The sequence below is a fragment of the Liolophura sinensis genome, chromosome 7, assembly GCF_032854445.1.
Source record: "Liolophura sinensis isolate JHLJ2023 chromosome 7, CUHK_Ljap_v2, whole genome shotgun sequence".
NCBI lineage: Eukaryota > Metazoa > Mollusca > Polyplacophora > Chitonida > Chitonidae > Liolophura > Liolophura sinensis.
In genome coordinates, this window is record NC_088301.1 from 31,838,975 (window position 1) to 31,861,618 (window position 22,644).

At 39.0% G+C, this 22,644-nt stretch overlaps 1 protein-coding gene across 4 annotated transcripts in view; it reads left to right on the forward strand.

Moving 5' to 3' along the window:
* LOC135471472 (transcription activator BRG1-like) overlaps positions 1-22,644 on the forward strand; it is a 30,489-nt gene that overhangs the window by 2,674 nt on the left and 5,171 nt on the right. For 3 of the 4 annotated variants that reach the window (XM_064750718.1, XM_064750719.1, XM_064750721.1), the window contains exons 5-28: positions 192-365; positions 572-745; positions 1,681-1,848; positions 2,483-2,515; positions 5,309-5,439; positions 6,253-6,316; positions 6,732-6,799; positions 7,291-7,423; positions 7,732-7,895; positions 8,591-8,768; positions 9,684-9,812; positions 11,003-11,116; positions 12,030-12,143; positions 12,686-12,793; positions 13,254-13,387; positions 14,145-14,287; positions 14,884-15,071; positions 15,809-16,039; positions 16,679-16,756; positions 17,455-17,562; positions 18,047-18,157; positions 18,568-18,791; positions 21,051-21,156; positions 22,440-22,541. In XM_064750718.1, coding sequence (XP_064606788.1) covers positions 192-365; positions 572-745; positions 1,681-1,848; positions 2,483-2,515; positions 5,309-5,439; positions 6,253-6,316; positions 6,732-6,799; positions 7,291-7,423; positions 7,732-7,895; positions 8,591-8,768; positions 9,684-9,812; positions 11,003-11,116; positions 12,030-12,143; positions 12,686-12,793; positions 13,254-13,387; positions 14,145-14,287; positions 14,884-15,071; positions 15,809-16,039; positions 16,679-16,756; positions 17,455-17,562; positions 18,047-18,157; positions 18,568-18,791; positions 21,051-21,156; positions 22,440-22,541 — 3,177 coding nt within the window. The remainder of the gene's footprint in view (positions 1-191; positions 366-571; positions 746-1,680; positions 1,849-2,482; positions 2,516-5,308; positions 5,440-6,252; positions 6,317-6,731; positions 6,800-7,290; positions 7,424-7,731; positions 7,896-8,590; positions 8,769-9,683; positions 9,813-11,002; positions 11,117-12,029; positions 12,144-12,685; positions 12,794-13,253; positions 13,388-14,144; positions 14,288-14,883; positions 15,072-15,808; positions 16,040-16,678; positions 16,757-17,454; positions 17,563-18,046; positions 18,158-18,567; positions 18,792-21,050; positions 21,157-22,439; positions 22,542-22,644) is intronic. The other variant, XM_064750720.1, reaches the window with a different exon arrangement.

The window sequence follows — 22,644 nt, forward strand, 5'->3', positions numbered from 1 at the left end:
AATGTACGCCAGTTGGTAATAAAAAGATAATTGCTTGGGAATCAGTGTGGATTTTGGGGAGAAAATTTGACCTAATCTAAATCCTACGTGAAACAGGGCGAGGTACAGTACTTGTTTTGTCAAAATACTCTAAATATGTTTTAAAATCTCTCAACATGACAACAACGATTTTATTATGTATGCTTTAACAGTTGCGATCTGAAGTCGTCTCTTATATGAGAAGGGACACAACTCTGGAGACGGCCTTGAATACCAAGGCATACAAACGTAGCAAACGTCAATCTCTGCGCGAGGCTCGTGTCACAGAGAAACTGGAGAAACAGCAGAAACTTGAGCAAGAGCGCAAAAAGAGACAGAAGCACCAGGTAAGCACAAAGATTTCCATTAGGTGTTCATGTTTTGGTTGCGTGCAAATGGCCTGTGATGCCTCGGTCTAAAATTTTCAACTCTTCCACATTTATTGAGCTAAAACAACAATGACTAGAAAAAGAGTCATAAATGCCCACTTTCTGTCAGCATGGTGTGCATATTTATTACGCTGGGTTTGAACTCATTTACTCTCTGTTTTCAGGAATATCTGAATGCAATTCTGCAGCATGCTAAAGATTTCAAGGACTTCCATCGTAATATTTCTGGCAAAGTGAGCAAGGTGAATCGTGCAGTGATGATTTACCATGCTAACACAGAACGGGAGCAGAAGAAGGAACAGGAACGCATCGAAAAAGAGCGAATGCGGCGTCTTATGGTGAGGCTCACCTTGTTATATAACCATTCCAGTGGAAAACGGAAGCGGCTTAAAGGATACATGAAACACTTGGTTTTCATTTCTTAATATGGATTTAAGAATGTGGCAGAACATATACAAAAGTATAAAAACACAAAAGTACCTAACAGTTTCTCAGCTTTCTTCTTGGGGCGTAAAAATGGCTTTAAACCACAGTTTTCTTAAGGCCACAGCAGTCAGTCTGGAAATTAAGTAGCCTGCTGCTTTGATGGCTGTTAAACCCATACACTTTGTTTTATAGAACATTTTCATGTAATCTTTAAACCATTAGCCCTTGGCTGTCTGCCTTGTGTGTTAGTGTAACATTGAGAAATGTCATTTGGGTGACATCAAGCAAGAATATAACAGCTTGTTCTGATCTTTCCAGATGTGTTTTAAAGGCAGAAAGGAACACAGTCATAATCACAGAGGTTAGCTGTAAATGGCAGCCAAAAATGTTTGACCTATTCATGCCATTAACCTGTTGAAAAGTTTTGTAACTGTCTTCACAAGTAAAATTGACATTGAAAACATGAGGCACCCTCGTTTAAGTTTAGATATTGTCTGAAATAGGAAATTACAAAAATCAGTAAGAAAAAGAATAGCCTAGGGAACTGATATTTTATCAGCAGTGTTAGCATTAAAAGGGAAGTGTGATATCTTTGTTTATATTGTCATGGAGATACATGTAATTATTTTGCTTGACACTTCAATCAGCCCTTGAAGTCTGCAAGAAATTACATATACTCGAATTCTAACTTCAGCCAACTTCAGCCACTTGCTTTACAGCTACCCTAATACCTCAGCCTCTTGCAAAAAAAAAAAAAACATCCTGCAAACATTCAAAAAGGTGAATATGAATAAAGAGATTTATATTTGATGTTGATGTGATGGTGTCTTCTTGATATAATGTCTAGGCTGAAGATGAAGAAGGCTACAGGAAGCTGATTGACCAGAAGAAGGACAGAAGGTTGGCCTATCTGCTCCACCAGACAGATGAGTTCATCCATAACCTTACCAAGCTGGTACAGCAACACAAACTGGATCAGAGAAAGAAATTCAAGAAGAAGAAAAAGGTTCCCAAGGTACGCATACAGTCAGGTTTAGAGTATTGATAGTTGCAATGGCTGAAGGATCAGGAATTTTTTCGGCTGAATAATGGTTTAAACTAGACATGATTTGCCCCCTATTTCCCCAATCGCCCCCACACCCCACAACATCCACTTTTTGCATATAAACAATGGGGGGGAAGAAAAGTTTTGGAGGACTTTCAGATAGTTATCCCTGGTGAACTTCAAAATGTAAAATATGTACATAAGGATGCACAGAATACAGCAGTAACCTTTCATTATTCATGCCCAGGTACATTTAGATGTTAGATGTGCACAGTTTCAGAGAAAGTATCCTATAGGAACAATAGACATTGTTCAATAACACCTTCTTGATGGCCTGTGGCACTGACAGATACTCCTCACAACAAACATCCATTTGAAAGCTATCTCCTTGTGTTATAAAGTTCTTTTTGTCTCCCACAAATTTTCATTAGCAATGGTTTCTGCAAGAAGTTAAATGAAAGCAGGCAATGGCTGGTTTAAATACACAGTAAAATGTTGTCTGTGTCAAATATCTTGTGTTTGTTGTCCACTGAGTGAGTGAGGGTGGACAGTTGAGGATGTGAGGGTGTGAGGTCACTTGAGTGTGATGACTTTCTGCTTGCAGAAGGAGGATAGTGGTGAGGCACTGAAGGAAGGGGTAAGTAAGGTTGACACCCGTCAGTCCTATGTCATGCGCCTCTTACACTTCCTGCTTGTATTGCTCTCTTGTTTATCATTTTGATTTATCGTGACAGTTTTTGTACACACAGCTTAAGTGATTCTCCACCCTGCAGGCTTAATACTACTTGTTTACTATAGCCTCTTGCCATGTACTGTACAGGTATACTGTACACCCAAGCTGTAATGTAACCGCTTTGAGTACAGACCTCCGAACTATACTTAACTTTTTTTTTATTTACTTACTGCTAAGTGGGACTCTTCAACAAGGTTAAGCTTTTAAGAAGGTTAAGCTTTTTAGTCACTAGAAAGAGTACATGTCGAAAACAGCTTGAACTATATGATTATTCTTTTCATCATGTTAACATGAGACATCGTAATGGTAGAATTATTATAATTGAACCCATCACCAGTTAATAAAATTATCACCTTCAGTGAAACTTATTTTTAGTACAAGTTTCAGTGGTAGAATTATTCACGAGAAGGCGCAGAAGTAAAATTTCACGGATAAAATCACCATGAGAGAGAAGTTGAATTTTAAATCCTAGAAGCTTCAGCATGTAAATCTAACCAAAGCATTGTCTAATTTGGAGTTTGATAATTATAATAAAAACATTTAACAAAGACAGCCATTGAAATCACCATCTGTATAAAACTAATCATTATAGTGATCATGAATCATAGTAAAACTTTTTTCACATTTATATTCCAAGTTTATGCACAGTTTAAATTGTGACACTCTAAATGTGCTTAATGGAACCATATGCCGGATTGTAGGTGTAGCAAAACACTAATCCCAGTGTATTCTCTTTTTTAAACTTGATAGTAGCTCAGGAAGTACTGTAGTCTTTATTACTAAACTTTATTTATTCTATGTACATGTATGTGTTTGTATCTACAATGAAACATTGCCAGTACAGGTATAAAATAGGTGAAGCGTTTTTCCATAGAAACTGTTAGGTCCATTAACTCAACCTCTAATTTCCACTCGGGGCCTCCGTGGCTCAGTCGGTTAGCGCGCTAGCGCAGCGTAGTGACCCAGAAGCCTCTCACCAATGCAGTCGCTGTGAGTTCAAGACCAGCTCATGCTGGCTTCCTCTCCGGCCGTACGTGGGAAGGTCTGCCAGCAACCTGCGGATGGTCGTGGGTTTCCACCGGGCTCTGCCCGGTTTCCACCCACCATAATGCTGGCCGCTGTCGTATAAGTGAAATATTCTTGAGTACGGCGTAAAACACCAATCAAAAAAAAAAAAAAAAAAAATCTAATTTCCACTCAAACACTTCTGAATGTGTCCCACATTTAATAGTATTTTAGTGCACATGTATCCATATTATTATAGACACGTCATATTCTTTATAAAGTGGCATAAATGCTAACACCTTTGTAACCTGATAGAAAATCTGAATGTATACATGAACAGTGTGTGCTGAAAACAGTTAAATGATAGTCAAGCTGTTTGTTATATATAGCTTTGTATATTTGGTTTTAGTATCTTGTGTCTTGCCTTATTTATCCATGGATGCGTGAAAAAATGATATCCCACTTAGAGGTTATGAGGAGGTAATCATACGTGTAGGTCAGCGGACACACATTTTAACTCCTGTACATACATACATATATGTATCTTACCCTGCCCTAACAAGCACAGCTTGACCAACACTTGACTGTCTCTCCATATGATAGAACACATTGCATTTGGGACTGTTAGAATTTACCGCCTCTTTAATAGTAGTGCAGTACAAGATTTGCTCCAGGTATGTACAAGCCTGTTCAGTTAATTACTAGCCTGCTTGATTCCCTATGTTCTCTGTTTCAAGTTTACTTTTTCATGAGTTTTAGGTAAGCTTAGAAATGATTGAAGCATTAGCAAAGCTATTCTGTTGACATGTCTCTTTTGAAGTCTTTAACATGTCATTCATTATAAGATTTCTTCACTCTCCACTTCAGTATTTAAAGAGCTATCTTCATATTGCAGAAGGGTTTGTAGGAACACGCTGTGTCTGAACAAGTTTGCAAAAGCGTGGTAAACGAATGGGATGGAAGGGAGATGTGGATGGGGCTGGCACGTGTTACAAGGCTAACACTGCACACCATTGTGATACTGGTAGTGATGAGAAAAAATAACATTGCAGATTATTGATTTTATTGTCTTGTGTAAAAGTTGCTTCCGTATAGACCATTTTCTAGTTGATACATATGGCAAACACATATGCCTAACACATACTGGTCCGTAAGGAATCCGTGTTCATCAACCTGCTTACTCCTGGGCCCAGTTTCACAAAGGGGTGTAGGGCATTGTACATTCGTCATACGATATTTTATGTCACCATTATCGTACCATTGTCCTACATGTGCGATTTTTGTACATGTACACCATCTTTGTGAAGCTGAACCCTGCTCTTGGTAAGAATCCAGAGCTCCCAAGATGAGTGCTACCGACACAGAACACTCAAGTTGTTTCAGATTTTTATGCTGAAACTGTACTGTATCTGCACTCAACACTGCCCAATCTTCTCTTTCGAAATACTTTTTCTGCTGAATATACTTGTCTTTTTTTGCAGTAGTGGCTTGGAAACAGTTTCTGGTTTGAACTTCACAATTCATTTTGCCTTCTTCTTTCCATTTGCCTTATCTTTTGCTGCTAATTTCTGTTATATTTTCTTCAGTGTTTTTATCCCCCCAGTGTTGAGACCTATTTGTATATGACTGTAATTGACTTAGCAGTGCAGTGTAGTGTTGTTCTAGTTGTACATTGTTGTTGTTGTGTTACAGATGATGGATGAGGCCTCCACAACTAGTGAGATCAGAGTACATGTGGTAGAGACAGCCACAGGCAAAATGCTGTCCGGTGACGAGGCTCCACTAGCCAGTCAGGTGGAAGCATGGCTGGAGATGCATCCAGGGTAAGTATATGCCTCAAGTCCCACTCACTCAGTGTCTATCAAGCACAATGAGGGTTTATTAGAGACATCAACCGATTGTTCATGATCTGTGGTGAGAATGAGTGGTGGATGGCTCCTGTTGGTTGATTTGTGCAAACTAAGGTTTATTGCAGATCACATTTCTTCCACTTGTCAGAGATCGTTGTGTTATCCTGGGCACAGGTTTCCCACCTATAAACTAACTGCCATCATATAAGTGAAATGTCAGTGTTACCTTATAGGTCACTTGAGGTTAGAGATTTAGAAAACAGTAAATAAGTGTTACATGCGGTTAATTGTGAAAATCTTTTTGCTTGTTTGGTTGGTATTGTAATTAAGAATATTTCACTGATATGATGGTGAAGCCCAGTGAAAATCCATGACCATCCGTAGGTTGTTTGCGTATCAAAAACGAAGCCAGCATGAGCTGGACCTGGACTTACAGAAACCGAATTGGTGAGAGACCTTAATCATTGTGCTGATTTAGCACGGAGGCCCCATGAGTATCATGTTAAAAAGCTATTTGTTCAAAGCGAATACAGAGTTAAACTAGACTAGATCTTAATACAGGTGTAATATGTATGAACGGAGTTTTTTTGCCAGGCTCAAATCTTAATCCACTATTGAATATTAAGGCCCAGCTTACGTCTTCTTCATATCATTGATATAATAGGGGTGGAGCATTAAGAAATAAATCCATTAAAGAAATGGTTTTTATTGAACATCATTTGTTAACTATAAGGTTATGTGCAGAAAGATTTCTGTACTGTATACAGTATGTGATGTGTTGATCAGGTATGAGGTGGCCCCTCGTGACAGTGGGGAGGACTCGGATGGGGACTCAGAGGACAGTGAGGAGGTGAGACAGATAATAATGATAATAATTTTTCTTTTTTTATGTAAAAGAACAATTCATAGTTATACATATGTATGAATATGAAAAATGATTAAACAAAATAAAGTTAAAGGCAAGTGATGTACATGCATTTAGTACAACAGATACACATGCAGGTGAATGTTTCAAACCATTCAGCCTCAGACTAAAAACATTATTGAGTAAGCCACTAATTAGCCCTGCTGAAATCTTGGTGTTGATTTTCAAACCAGTTCAGTGACATCCTGTAGATACAAACCATGTGCTGTGGTTCATTTTGTAACAAAACCATCCTGAAAGGACCATTTTCTTTACTTAAGGAAAATTTTGTGTGCACAAAATGTTTGAGATTTATGGTTTGTATGCTATGAATGAAGAACGACTGTGTATGTATGTTTAGCAAGAGGAAGAGACTAGAGAGGCGGAGAAGCCAGTAGAACAGCCCATGGATGACGTTGAGCTCAAAGTGTAAGTAGATTCCTGTGCATCTATTGGATGGATTTTACCTATTTGTGGAGTACTGTTCACTGCTCATATGTGAAAAATGATATGTGGACCCAGTTTTCTATTCTCAAATATCTGAAAGTGGCTACATAAATTGTATATACAAATGAAGAAGTACTGTAAATGACCATGATTTTCACCCATGACTAAATTATGCATTTTGCGTGATTCTAAGCGTTCTATTAATAATACAAAGGTGCTTTTGAGGGCTGATTGGATGGTGGGATAACCTTTCCTCTAAATATGTAAGGTTTAGTACCAAAGTGCAAGAGCACATGGCATTTATTTGCTTCTAAAAATGCTCTGTTAATTCTATGATTGTCAAGTGAATGACACTAGTATTCATGTCAACATTCACTTAAGCCCAGGTTGAATGTATTTAGCATGTCTATGGAGTTGTTCTGACAGTGGTTGCCATGGGATGGCGTGTTTGTAATGGGAGTGCTTTGTTTCAGGGACGTGTCACGGGAGGATGATGATGAGTATAGACATGACCTACAGAATTATTACAACATCGCCCACACCATTCGTGAGCAGATCTCAGGACAGGCCAGTATCATGGTGTATGGCAAACTCAAGGAGTATCAGGTACTTTCCATTCACATTAAGCCAATATTAAAGAGTGTCTGTTTGGGGTAACAAGATCTCTTTGTAAATTTTGGAGAGGTATGTGTAGGTTGGCTTATTTTTTATCTTATATTTTTTATTGAAGAATGAATGTATGAATGATTATGGCTCAATGCCACCTCAGCAGTTTTGCAGTTATATCGTAGCAGGAATTGAAGAATGAATTCTCTTGGTATTACATATGAAAATTATTATTTATTAAAGGGTAAAACATCAGTCTAACTCTTACTCCCGCATCCGTGTAATATAGAAATGGCATTTTGCTCCAGGTGAAAGGGTTGGAGTGGATGGTGTCCCTGTACAACAACAACTTGAATGGTATCCTGGCTGATGAGATGGGCTTAGGAAAGACTATCCAGACCATTGGCCTCATCACCTACCTGATGGAGAAGAAAAAAGTCAACGGTCCTTTCCTGATTATAGTCCCTCTGTCGTACGTAGCATTTTCTGATATAGGGTCTTAAAGTGGAATGCAGTACTATTGTGTTATAAAGTAAATTATGGATTAAGTGATTAATAATTAATAATCACTGTCTGATACACAAGGCCTACAGGTAAAGCTAAAGCAAGCAAATGTTATTCATCAGCAAACATCTTTTGGCGAAATTTTTGAAAAATTTGCAAAAATTCAAGCAGATGGGTTGATTAAAAATAAATAATCAAGTGGAGAATTAAAGTTTGTTCAAGATGACTTAAATTTAGACATGTTCCCAAATTAAGTGAGCTTGTATAAAAATTTTAATTTCGGCATTTTATTATGCTTATGATGTTATGAAATTCATATCGTGAGTGAGTTGAGAAGGGAATATGGATAACTGCATGTATGTACACAAAGTATTTCTTGCAGAAAATTAAACTATTCATCACAACTGGCATAATCTCTGTCAGACCAATTTTTTCACTCATCTTACTCATTTTGATTTTATAATTTTTGTATGTGTGTCACGAATCGAAGGCTTGCTAGGTCAGCTGTGGCTTTAAGTCAGGGAGATTTACTCCAGACCTTCCAACGTCCTGATCCATTAATCTGACCTGTTTGTGATAAGTTTAATCACCAGTGAAATGAATAAGATTAAGTGAGGGTTTCTTTTTTAATATTACAACTGTGTTATTGATGATTTGTTTCAGAACACTTTCCAACTGGATGCTGGAGTTTGATAGGTGGGCACCATCTGTTATTAAAGTGCCGTACAAAGGATCTCCCAACATCAGGCGAAATCTCAACCCTTTGCTGCGATCAGGAAAGTTCAATGTACTGTTGACGACATACGAGTACATCATCAAGGACAAGTCAGTTCTGTCAAAGGTGAGATCATACTGTGGCCCAGCAATGTGGCTCGCACCATTAAAGGCAAAGAAAACGCTAAAATTAGGTATATATCAGATGAAAGGCCATGAAACACTCTCGAGGAAAATTGTTTTTTTTTTTTTTTTTAAGAATTTTTTCTACAAATTGAAATGATTCTGAAGCATCAGATTCGACATGCACTGTGGATTGTAGTCTCAGGGGGTATCAGTGACATGACATTGATATTTTTGGCTTAAAATAGTTTGTTTCAAGATTTATTTAGACAGTGCATTCACAGATCTATATCTGTGTGTATTTTCAGTGATGATATAGTATTATGTGTTAAGTGGCATAAACCTTATTTGATTTCATTTGTCTCGCTGTAGAATCTGAAGTTTCATTTGCATTTTACCAGCTGGAAACAAATTGTACAAAAATAAATCGAACAATTTTTGTCTGATATATATATGGCCCTTAGTGCCCTCTATACCTCAAAGATAACAGCAACTTCGCTGATTAGTTCAGCCAGAGCCCCCACAGTGGTTGAAGTGAATATGTTTTATTGTACAGAAGAATGGAACTGAAAACAGGTTCTAACAACTTACTAGTGCCATTCCCTTTCCCAGTGGTCCACTCTGGACTTCTCTCTTAGCTATAAACCTGATCACAATTGTTCAAGTGTAAAATTCAGTCTATGAATAAATGATAAATACAGTTCACATGTGGGAAGAGATTGTTAATCTGATGACTTGCTTAGTAAAATAATAAGTAAGGACCAATGTGATTTACTGTAACAGTATCGACAGGAAATAAGTGCAAGTACAGTGTTGAGTGTAATTCTCATGTTGGTAGAGAATTGAAAATGTTTTGTTGCATTTTTTTGCAGAAATATAAATGTATTAGTTTGAATGTTGTGTTTGATTGTTGTAACAGATCCGCTGGAAGTACATGATAATAGATGAGGGTCACAGGATGAAGAACCACCACTGTAAGCTGACCCAGGTTCTCAACACCCACTACACTTCTCCCCATCGCCTTCTGCTGACTGGCACCCCCCTACAGGTTTGTAGCCATAACCCTCTCCTCTGGCCCTAGGAACTACATGCTAGTCTAAGTCCCTCGCATCTCTTTGATGGTCTAAGTTTGTGGATTGGCTCCATTCAGTTTCCTGCAAAGACCCATTGTCACCTGTGATACCAAAGGATTCCTTGGTCCTCTTATGCCTGAAAAATTGTTAAGTAGGACGTCAAACCCCAAACACTCACTCACTCACCTATGAAACTGTAAGTGGCTCTTCAACACAGTCTGATTATAAAGATGTGGAGATCGGACAAAGTAAAATCCATTTTGAATTTTTTAGAGTCGATTCCCCTGTGATACACAAAGTAAAATTTGTGTTGCTTAATGTGTAAAATTTTTTTCCAAAATCAAGTATACTTATGTGGTCATCTTGGGAGTTGAACAGAGAACAGCAGAGATGTTCTGCCACATGGTTGAACTTAAGGTTACACGAGTGTATTGATTTTCCTTACTATTTATGTAGTAAATTTGTCAACTTCAACCTCAAAAATATATATGCCCTAACTTCCGCGTTGTACAATGCCATACCTCCACATGCATCTTGGACTTTTCTCTACGACATATCAACAATCAACCAAGCATGACCTGAAGTGCAAACTGATAGGGTAGAAACTGCATCGACAAGTGAAAATGTCTGTGTTGCAGAATTATCCAGTCAGTGCTTGTTCACTCTTCAGTTTGAAGGCAAATCGTGGACCCAATTGTCTGAATTGCGAATGTGTACCCTATTAAAGCTGCAGAGCCTGGGCGAAAATAAGGGGAAGACTGACCATTGGTCAGTTTAAATAACCATGCATTATCATTTGTACAGTGTAGCAGTTTCATTAGCATATATGGAAACCCTAAACTCTGGCTGAGCTGTGAAGCCAGGTTCATGTACATCATGTACAGCATTTGTCAGATTATTGAAATATTTTGGACTGAATTTCTGATCATTTGTAATGGGGATCAGACTTTAAATGCTGCAAAATGTGAATTAATTCAAATTTTGATCTCAGTTGATGATTGATGTTACATGAAAATTTTTTAAGATTGCTTACTTTTTTTTTAAAAATTTTATTGCATCTTTACCGTCTCAGTTTCACAACATCAGCAAGCATGATTTTGTAACAGGTTAGCAGTGTGTCAAGTGTTTCACATTTTATCACACATGTACCATCTTCTGTTGACAGAACAAACTTCCAGAGCTATGGGCTCTGCTGAATTTCTTGTTGCCTGGAATTTTCAAGTCCTGTGCTACATTTGAGCAGTGGTTCAATGCTCCATTTGCCATGACTGGAGAAAAGGTAAGTGTGTTTTAGACCAATCACAAATCATGCACAAGGTTTTCATTGTTTCACACATCATAGACCAAAGAAAATTTTAGAGCATTTGCTGGCTCAGGCTGTTTAAAACATAGGCTGGCTGTGACAGCCCTTGGCCAGTGAGGTCACAGTTCTCACTGTTTTTGCCTGTGGCTTTATATTGAAAGATTTGTTACCTGGTTTGATAGATGGTTTACTTGGGGCTCTACGATTTCCTCCATGCTTAAGATGGACCGCTGTCATGTAAGTTTCTGTGGATGATGCTAATCAATCAGTCAGAGAAAGTTTGTGAAATCCTTGTAGCTCTTTAAAGACATGGGCCTTCCTTGTTCATCATTTAAGTCACTATTTCAAAGCAGATGACAAGCCCTTAACCAAGTGAGATTGTGTGTTTGAGTACAGCTCTCAGTTTTTACATTGGTGGCCTCAGTGGCCTGGTGTACTAGTGCAGCACCATGATCCATGAGCCTCTCGCCAATGTGACGGCTGTGAGTCTAGCTCATGCTGACTTCCTCTCCGGCCATACGTGGGAAGGTCTGCCGGCATCCTGCCGATGGTCATGGATCTCCGACCCCCCCAAATGATCGGCATCATGTTACTGAAATATTCTTCAGTACAGCATAAAATTCAAATCAAATAAATAAATAAAATACATTGGTTGGGTTGCCAGGTCCCAGGGGAAGGATAGTGCTTAACCAAGTTGTGGCCATCAACATATGTAAACTTGCCCAATTGTATATAAATAGAATATCCCTCAGTATAGTGTGAAACCCACATTAAATAAATCAGTTGCGTGTGAAAAATTTCATTATATTTTAATACATAATATGTACTTGAGTATTCATTGAAAAATAACTGAGTCTTTCTTGAACAATAACTGAGTCTTTGTTTCCAGGTGGAACTGAACAATGAGGAAACCCTCTTGATCATTCGTCGTCTACACAAAGTGTTGCGTCCATTCCTTTTGAGACGCTTAAAGAAAGAGGTGGAGTCACAGTTACCAGAAAAGGTGAGGTGGAGTCAGACTCTTCCATAGGTCTGGTAACAAAACATTTCTTTGAATAGAGCTTAGATTACAGGTTGAGCTAATAATTTTGGTCTGAGATACCTCTGTAAGTCAAACATCTATAGCCATTAATGTACAATACCGGTTGCTTCCTCTTCAGTAGTTTGTGTCAAGGTTTGCCAGCAGATGATTGTGGATTTTTACTGGACTCTATTCGGTTACCTCCCACCATAATACTGGTTGCTGTCATTGTATAAGTGGAATATTCTTGAGTGCAGCATAAAAACACCAATCAAATAAATAAATAAATATGACTCAGCACAATACTGAGCCATGAGAAATCAAGGAAACCTGAGATAGATATGTTAAAGGCCATGTGAAACTACATGGCCTATAGCATGATATACACCAATACATCACATGTCTGTTGTGGAATAAGTTCTCAGAAGGTTGATATCTGTTGTCAGGTTGGGAATGTCTCTAAAAGTTTGATTTAACTGTTTTCAGGCAGAGTATTTCCTTAATGGTTTGATCTTTGTTATCAGGTGGAGTATGTGATCAAATGTGAGATGTCCGCCCTCCAGCGCCTTCTCTACAGACACATGCAGAGTAAAGGAGTCCTGCTGACTGATGGATCAGAAAAAGACAAGAAGGTTTGTCTTACAAATTACATGCACATTTTCTCAAGCTTTGGTAGCAATTTACCAAAATTTTGTACCTTTTCCTGCTAGCCAAGCAAGACTTAAGGCATAGTGAGGAAAGCAATGCTTGTGTTGTTACTTAAAAAAAACCTGCCACTCACATGTCTTTCACCAATAAAACGGACCTGTTATAATTTTTCGGGTTTTTAAGACATACTTAGGTAGTGCCGAAGCAAAAGTTGTATTTCTCTCCCAGTTTATTCATAAAAGTAAAGATATGGGTACATTGTTCATTACTACTAACCCTGTGGGAAAAGAAAAGCTGACATTCCTGCTACAGCTACATGTATATTGGCTAAAAACAGGAGATCAGATGTCCCACAAAGTAGAAGAATTTAAAAGATTCTTGAGCGATTAACTCAAATAAATAAAATGAAGAAAATAGACTGTTTTTCTGCTGTTATGATAATAGGGTAAGGGTGGAGCTAAGCAGCTGATGAACACGCTGATGCAGTTGAGAAAGATCTGTAACCACCCATTCATGTTTCCACACATCGAGGAGGCCATTGCTGAGCATGTGGGCATATCGGGAGGCATTATCTCAGGGTAGGTCATTATCTCGGGGTAGGTCATTATCTCAGGGTAGGCCATTACACTGGGCCCTCCGTAACTCAGTTGGTTAGCGCGCTAGCGCAGCGTAATGACCCAGGAGTCTCTCACCAATGCGGTCCCTGTGAGTTCAAGTCCAGCTCGTGCTGACTTCCTCTCCGGCCGTACGTGGGAAGGTCTTCCAGCAACCTGCGGATGGTCGTGGGTTTCCCCCGGGCTCTACCCGGTTTTCACCCACCATAATGCTGACCACCGTCGTATAAGTGAAATATTCTTGAGTATGGCGTAAAACACCAATCAAATAAATAAATAAGTCATTACACAGCATAGTATTAGAATGTGATACTGTATTTGACTTTAAATTTGTCTTTGACTATGTTGCTCATTTTACCTGATCATGTAAGTTCTGTTGAGGTTTGTTTGGAATGTATGATGACATCCTTTTGGAGAAATGTTAGTCTCAGCACCAGAAGTAATGTGCCTTGAAATATTGAGTTTTTAGGTCAAATACAGAATGATAAAATTCTTGGGCTTTTTGTATGTCATGAGATTGATGATTTCTGTGAGGCAATGCAAGAAATAAAACTTGGAAACTGTCCTGGCATAAGCAGACATCACATTTGTAATAGTGAAGTTTAAATTCCAAATAGTTTCTCTGACTTAGGGAAATATAGGTCTTTAGGCTAAGCCTTTGTGTGTGTATTGGATCAGTTGAATTTTAACATGTTTTTGACATATATTGTTGTTGTTACAGCCCTGACCTGTATCGTAGTGGAGGGAAGTTTGAATTACTGGACAGAATTCTGCCCAAGCTGAAGGTGCGCAATCATCGTGTGCTGCTCTTCTGTCAGATGACCTCATTGATGAGTATCATGGAGGACTACTTTGTGTACAGAGGTGAGGCCAGTATATCACTTAGTCAAGCAGGAACTCGGCATACCCTGAATAAAATTCCCATCCTGCACTCTTTTGGGGTCATGAGGTGTTTGTCCAATCTCAGCCTCTGCCAGGGAAACTGAGATTTCCCTGCTCCTATTATCCCTGGAGCCTGAGCAGCACTAATCAGTCCACATCACTTGTAACGTCACTTTGGTGGCCTCAAATGCAGTTTATCATAGATCACATGCCATTCACTAATATGGCATGCACTTGTAGCTGACTGGGGGGTAAAAAATCAGTAATAGACTGATTGTTAGCTCAGGGCACTCTTGGTTTTTTCCACACATAAAGTGATCACCATCGTGTGACTCATTCTTGAATACGGCATCGAACCATCAAACTCTGACTAAATAAATAAATTTCTTTTTTTCAATGCATAAAGTGTATCTATCTTTTAAATCCTAAGGCGTTACATTTGCAACAATGGATAACTGATGCATCAGCTAGGTGAGATGAACGTTACCAGCTTACACTGTGATGATTCATGCTTTGTGAACTGTTTTAAGCCAATGCTTGTGTGTGCTACTATAACAGTGGTAACGTGTGTTTCTTAGGGTTCAGGTACCTGCGTCTGGATGGTACCACCAAATCTGAGGACCGAGGCCACCTACTTGAGCTCTTCAATGCCCCTGGCTCTCCATACTTCATCTTTCTACTGAGTACCCGTGCTGGAGGCTTGGGGCTCAACCTCCAGGTGGCTGACACCGTCGTCATCTTTGACTCAGACTGGAACCCTCATCAGGTGTGTACTTGATACTAATGCATGTATTTAGAAATGCTTCTAATGAGCTTTTCCCCAGAAGCGTCTCGTGGATTGTATCGCTGTGAGTTCAAATCCAGCTTATGCTGGCTTCCTCTCCAGCTGTACGCGAGAAGGTCTATCAGCAGCCTGAGGATGGTCATGGATTTCCCTCGGACTGTGCCCGGTTTCCTCCCGCCATAATGTTTGCCGCCGTCGTATAAGTGAAATATTTTTGAGTACGGTGTATAACACCAATCAAATAAATAAATAAATAATTAGCTTTTCTTTTCCTATAATGGTGGTGGTTTACCAGTAAGCATTCACAAAACATTTTACTTCAGGTATGAATTTTATGAATACCTTATTAATGGACCTGAAAGGGAATTAAAAATGATTACAGCATGAAATGTTTATGATCCTAATTTGCAGACAAGACTATCATATAGAAGATTAAGAAGTTTTCTAAACTTTGATTAAGGCTTTTAGACCAAGACAAGAACGCCATAAATGCTGTTTGACCAAATTCTTCATGAGGATGAAACCAGCTATAAGGTTTCATAAAAAGGCAGAATTTAACTTAAAATACATAAATAAACAGTATATTCAAAGGAATAGGTTCGATTTAACTTCTTTTCACAGTTATGATTCATTGGTGTTTGCTGCTTTTCCCTATCTTTGGAGATCATAGTTGAAGATTGCCAGCAGCCAATGATATTTCATGTTTTATTTACTTTTAGGATCAACAAGCTCAAGACAGGGCTCACCGTATTGGTCAGCAGAATGAGGTGAGAGTGCTGCGCTTGATGAGTGTGAACTCTGTGGAGGAGAAGATTCTGGCTGCTGCTCGCTACAAACTCAACGTGGATGAGAAGGTCATTCAAGCAGGCAGGTTTGATCAGAAGTCCACAGGCTCCGAGAGGAGACAACTCCTACAAGACATCCTGTCAAAAGACAATGATGATGAAGAGGTGCGGACACTGTTAAATTGTTGTTTTCAGCTGTGGCTTTATGTCATGAAGTTTGTAACTGATAAAGGGTGTTGTCCTTACCCATAAACTTGACTACTTTCATACATGTGAAAAAGTTCTTGAATCAGTGATTAAACCCCAGTGAAATATAGAATAAAAATACAATTTTCAGCAGCTGTATAGTGCCCTATACTTTGCAGCAGCTGTATAGCAACCTTGTATGTACATGTAGCAGCCCTGTACTTTTAAGCGGCTATATAGCAGCCCTGTACTTTTCAGCGGCTATATAGCAGCCCTGTACTTTTCAGCGGCTATTTAGCAGCCCTGTACTTTTCAGCGGCTATATAGCAGCCCTGTACTTTTCAGCGGCTATATAGCAGCCCTTTATTTTCAGCATCTGATCTGTTTCTTGCTACGGATAGTCGTGGGTTTCCTCCCACCATAATGCTGGCCATTGTCCTATAAGTGAAATGTCCTTGAGTACAGTTTAAAACACCAATTAAATAAATTGTTTCCAGTATTTCTAAGATATTTTGTATGATTAAACGTATTCTTTCATATAAGTTTGTATTAAAGCTGAACAGTAAATGAGTGTTATGCTTGGTGTTGTCTGAAAGGCTGTTTTTTCTCCTTGAGCAGGATGAAGATGAGGTGCCAGATGATGAAACCATCAACCAAATGTTGGCCAGAACAGAAGAAGAGTTTGATCTCTACCAGGTATGTATTTACAGTTAAGCTCCGTGTAATTACATAAGGGGTGATGTTTTGTCATCCTCGGGGACGATCAAGGGTTGGTGACCTAGGTTCTATGTATGCTGTCAACATGACTGCAATCAAAGCTCATTGAAAAGCCTGAAATTTGAACATAACTTTTCCATTCCTCAAAAAGCATGGAAAATCAGTTTTTCTTTTTGCAGTTGGGCCTGGAAAAGCCTTGCAGTTGAGGCCATGGAATCAGTTTGTGCTACTGTTTTATAGTATGTTAACACTGTCTTGGGGAAATTGATTTTGCAGCGTCTTTGAAATTGGTTAATGCATTGCAATGTTTATGTGAAAGACTAAACGTTCAGCTAATTAATGTCGTTTTACAATGCTTCTAGATTGTGTAAGTGTAGAATAGTCAGTCCAAGTTGCCTGGAAAATGTGAACTTTAGGCTTTAAAAGCCTTGAAAAAGTTCCGAGCTTTGAAATGTGTGCAAACCATGTTCATTTCTGCCAATCATTTGTTCCTCTGGATAATTGTTTTGATCCCTTGTTGTAGCCCTTGTTCTGAAGAAAGAATCGGGGAAAATCTCTTGAAACTGGAAATAGATTGGTAAAGGTTTTTGTTTTTCATGAACCACCCTGATATGTTTTAGAGCATGTTTGTATGTGTAATCATATATCAACTCATGATGTATTGCTGTTTTGTGTAGCGGATGGATTTGGAGCGTCGCAGGGAGAGCTCGCGTGATGCCAAACGTAAACCTCGTTTGATGGAAGAGGATGAGCTGCCTCAGTGGCTGCTTAAGGATGAACAGGAGGTAGGTGTGCAGGCATTTCATCTCCATGAACTATCAACTATAGATTGTCTAACCTGTGTCTACAATAAGTACATGTGGTCATGGGTTACACCCGGGTTCTGCCCAGTTTCCTCCCACCATAACGCTGGTCACCGCCATCATGTAAGTGAAATATTATTAAGTATGGCCTAAAGCACCAATCACATAAATATATAAATACAAGTACATGAAATAACTACATGGAAGTTTGGCATGGCCTGGTACTTCAAGATTGCTTGCCTTTCAATTGCTAGGACACACAGTATGTGGGTTCATGCCCAGCCTTGGCCAGGGAACTTGTAGACTCTCACTGTTCCTGGCATTGATGACATTGTATATGGCCTAAAATTTGGTTCATAACTAAGTTGTCTGATTCTGGGAGTTCTTTTGATCCCAGAAAGATGTTTTGGGGTTTTGGCTTTCAGTATGGAAAGGATTTATGCTCATCTTTTTTATGTTATTTTAGGTGGAGAGGTTGACATTTGAGGATGAAGAAGACAAGATGTTTGGGCGTGGCTCACGACAGAGGAAGGAGATTGACTACTCTGATCAGCTGACTGACAAGCAGTGGCTAAGGGTAGGCTCCCCCCTACATGAACTATATTGTGATTGAAGTAGATTCAGTTTATCACTATCAGTGATGAGGAAAGTTGTTTATGCCCGTCCAGTTCTCACTGGTTTTTCTCATCATCGTTGTTGATTGCTGACACACAAAACAAGTATATATAATTTTCACTTAGCTCAGACACGAGGTGCAGGTTCAAATCCCATGTAGGACAGGGAATTATTCTGGGGCAATAAGGGGTTGTTGATAGCTGTGTGGCCATTTGCATGAGTTAATGTTCATTAAGGCCGCTTGTCTTCCACCAGTATGATGTGGATATCAGAATGCACCACTGACCACCTTCATATAAGTGAAAAAAATTTAAGTATGGTATTGAGCAAAAATCAAATCAGTCAATAAATACATGACATTGCCTATTTCAGGCGATTGAAGATGGAAATCTAGATGAGGTGTCCGAGAGGAGGAGGTCAACAAAGAAATCCAAGAAGAGGAAGTCTGACCCGGATGATGGAGACAAGAAGACGCAAAAGAAACGTCGAGGACGTCCTCCAGTAGAAAAACCAAGTCCTAATCCTCCCAAACTGACCCGCAACATGAAGAAACTGCTGGACTTTGTCATTAACTACAGAGATAGGTCCGTTACCGGGTAACTTGATGCCCCGCCCTTCCCTGGTTACTGGGCACTCTGGCTTCTTCCCCACAACAGATATTCTCCCAGTAGGCCCTGTCTATCAAAAGGGACTCTTTCGAACTGTTGGCAATGATATGGCTAAAATTCTGCCAATGTTGATATAAACCTTAATGAGTCATTCATTCTTCTAAACACAATAAACCAAATGAAATTATTTCTTAAAGTAGATATTTTAAGGATTGGTTTTTTTTTAAAGTTTTGGTTAAGAGGCTGAAAAATTGTTTCCAAGATAGATGTGTTTAACACTGATTTTGTTTTTAACAAGACTGGTATAATTTAACAGCTACGTATGTAGATTGACTTAAAATTATAATTACACCAGTTAACCACACAACTGCTAGCAATATATGAATATTTAGGGCTACAGAGATTTCCGAAATATTGAAACTCCGCTATCAATTAGTGGAAATCTTGAAGAAAATGTGATGTAATTTTGTTTCATGTATCAAATTTTGTGGGAGAATATCTGTTGGTGTTTATTACACCGTTCCACCTTTGCTCTGACCTGTGAAGTTCTCAAGGGCTACATTTGGTGATGGAATACACTCTGGTATACTCTAGCATGCATTCACTATTTTGTCATTCTTGTCCCTGCTCATAGCTTATCCATACTTTTGTTTTAGTTTTTTATATTTTTAACTATGCATGTCTTAAAGCAGTCATTTGATACAAAAGGATTGAAGCTACAAAGGTTGTTATCTTTTCAGCTAATCGTAAAATTTATGAAAAAGCTCCTCAGCACCTTTCAAATATTTGGCATTGTACAGTTCCAAGCAGTGGTTCAGTGGTACACAGCTCTTTAGTTCATTTTGGGTTTAAGCCAGGGGTTTTGTGAGGCACCTGGCAATAGGGGATGTTTAGGGTAAATGTTGAGTGTGGCATTAAACACCTATCAAATACATGTAAATAGTCAATACATAACTCACTTAATGTATTACTCACAATCCTTTTGTTCAGTTGACTGTCATCAACCCTATAAATATATTTTGAATGTAGGACATTTGATGGGTTGAAGTTCTCTCTTCTCAATACATGGTAATAGATACATGTGAATGTAGTGTACAGTTTTTGTGTTTTAGGCTTGTTTCTTAGTTTATAGTCTTTTATAGTTTTTTTTTAATATAAAGACACTTACTTTTGCATAGCTTAACTCTCAGGTTTAGGCAGTGTCCAACAGAAAGCATAGTCTACTGCATTTGACTTCTCAAACTTGTGCACAGTGTATTCGAGACCGAAGACAGTCGGGCATTTGCTGTTTTACTCGCGGCAACATGCTTACTAGCTAGGTTCCAGCAGTGAAAACATTGTCTAAATAATGTTGGCTTCACAGCCTCTTAAGTCCAAAACCAGGTTGTGTTGACGTTCACAATTTACGTATGCTGCCGTTGCCTTACATACTATAATTTCCGTTAATTATCCTATGTGCTTTTCTGATCATCGTCCAGTGTTGTTGATTTCCCCTATACCTTCCCTTGTTATTTTTTCCACCTTGTTGTCTGCTTGCCGCTGACTCGTACGAGCGAAGTGCCCGAAAGTCCATGGTCTCGAATTTAAACAAACATGGCCATAGAAGTGAATGCAAGTTGCAGTTAACCCTTGATAGAGAATGAAACTACTTCTTTAAAATATTTTATTGTAGTTTTGGGGAAACTCATCAGAGGATATTTTTAGCCTACATATTTAAAAGTAGTCTTAGTTGAAGTTCGAGTTGCTTTGGATTCCTGATTTCTTTTTCCTACCCTGGCATTTAGCATGGTGTCATGTTGTGGATTTAGGCAAGTCTGGTGAGAATTGTTGTGACCATCAGTGTACATACATACATACATACATATATATATATATATGTATATATATATATGATAGATTCCCTGCCCGGGAATGTTTTTAATTCAGATAGTTTATACATTCAGATTATGATTTTATTTAAAGGATCATGATAATTTGAATTGTATAGCCGCAATGGTTGCTGTATTAATGCTTTTGAGGTAGCCAAATTGCCTTTGATAATGTTCTTGACAACCGCCTGCCTCGTTCAGTGTCATGTGAAGAATATGTTTACATGAAATCAGCCTTAATATAACAAAATAGTTTTGCAAAGTAGTGAGTACTTCATTTATCCCTATTTTATAATGGCATCTATCGTAAAATTTTTATATTCAGTATAGTTAGTCGGTGTCCTAAACCGGTTCTTACATTGTACTGTTATGTTTACAGTGATGACCGCATCCTAAGCCAGGTCTTCATGCAGCTGCCCTCACGGAAGGTCATTCCAGACTACTATGATGTCATCAAGAAACCTGTGGATTTCAGAAAGATTAAGGTAAACTTTTCATTTGGCTTAGATTTCACACAGTTAGCTTTTTGTTATTCATGTTTCTATGTCCTGTCAAGTGAGCTATGATATGTTTACACGTGTACAGCCTGTCTCTATTTTCTTGAAACTTTGTACATATGTAGCCTGTCTGTAGTTTTCTGTGGAGATTTGGGGGGTGTTATGGTTTTGTGTAGGCTATGTTGCACTTCTTGCATTAGGATTCTTTTCACTGTTAAAAAATGTTCACACCATGACATAGTTACAATACTGCTGATGTAGCACTAAGCCATAAACAAAGATTGGAAATAATTGTAACTTTGTGAAGGACATAATGGCAAATCTTCCTGCTGTTCACAGAACTAATGAAGTTACAATGTTATTTACATGGCAGTTTTGTCCTGTATTAATCACTTGGCATCTATCAAAATACTGTTCTGTGCAAGACAGTGTCCACGTCCTGTTGCTTATTTCTAGGCTTATAATCATTCATTCTTCAAATTCTTGACTGGCTCGGATAGCACAGTTGGTAGAGCGTCCACTTCGGGACTGGTAGATCCAGGATCAATCCTTGATCGAGTCACACCTAAGACTTTAAAAGAGGAAGTTGTAACTTCCTCGCTTGGCGTTCAGCATGAAGGGGATAGTGCAACGACTGGTTGACCCGTATCAGTATAATGGCTCGGGCGGGGCGGCTTACTTGCCTTCGGTAAGTCGTCTCAGTGAAGCAGCACTAAATAAAAGAGCAGTTGAAATCCGTCCTGCAACAAGAAGGCACATTACACGTACATGCACCCTAATGATTCCTTGGTCGTCATATGACTGAAAAATTGTTGAGCACGACGTTAAACCCCAAGCACTCACTCACTCAAATTCTTGAGATTCTCTGTGCATTTATGAATGGGGACTCTGTGGCTCAGTTGGTTAGCACGCTAGCGCAGTGTAATGACCCAGGAGTCTCTCACCAATGTGGTCGCTGTGAGTTAAGTCCAGCTCATGCTGGCTTCCTCTCCGGCCGTAAGTGGGAAGGCCTTCCAGCAACCTGCGGATGGTCGTGGGTTTCCCCCGGGATCTGCCCGGTTTCCACCCACCATCATGCTGGCCGATGTCGTACAAGTGAAATATTCTTGAGTACGGCATAAAACACCACTCAAATAAATAAATAAATTTATGAATGGTTATGGCTAAACCCCATGGCAGGATTTTTTCAGCAGTGTGGTGACGACCATGATACAAATGATATGTGATACAGCTTGTGTGGTGCTGATCTAGTGCTCCTGTGTGTATTGCAGTCTCGTATTAAGGAGCATCGTTATCGCAGCCTGGATGACCTGGAGAAGGATGTCATGTTACTATGTAAGAATGCTCAGACGTACAACGTGGAAGGGTCTGTGGTAAGTCTTGTGTACCAGCCTTTAACACTCTGACATGTACCAGCCTCTTGGCAAACTCACTCTTCAACACACTTGGCAAATATGGATCTTAATGAATAAATTC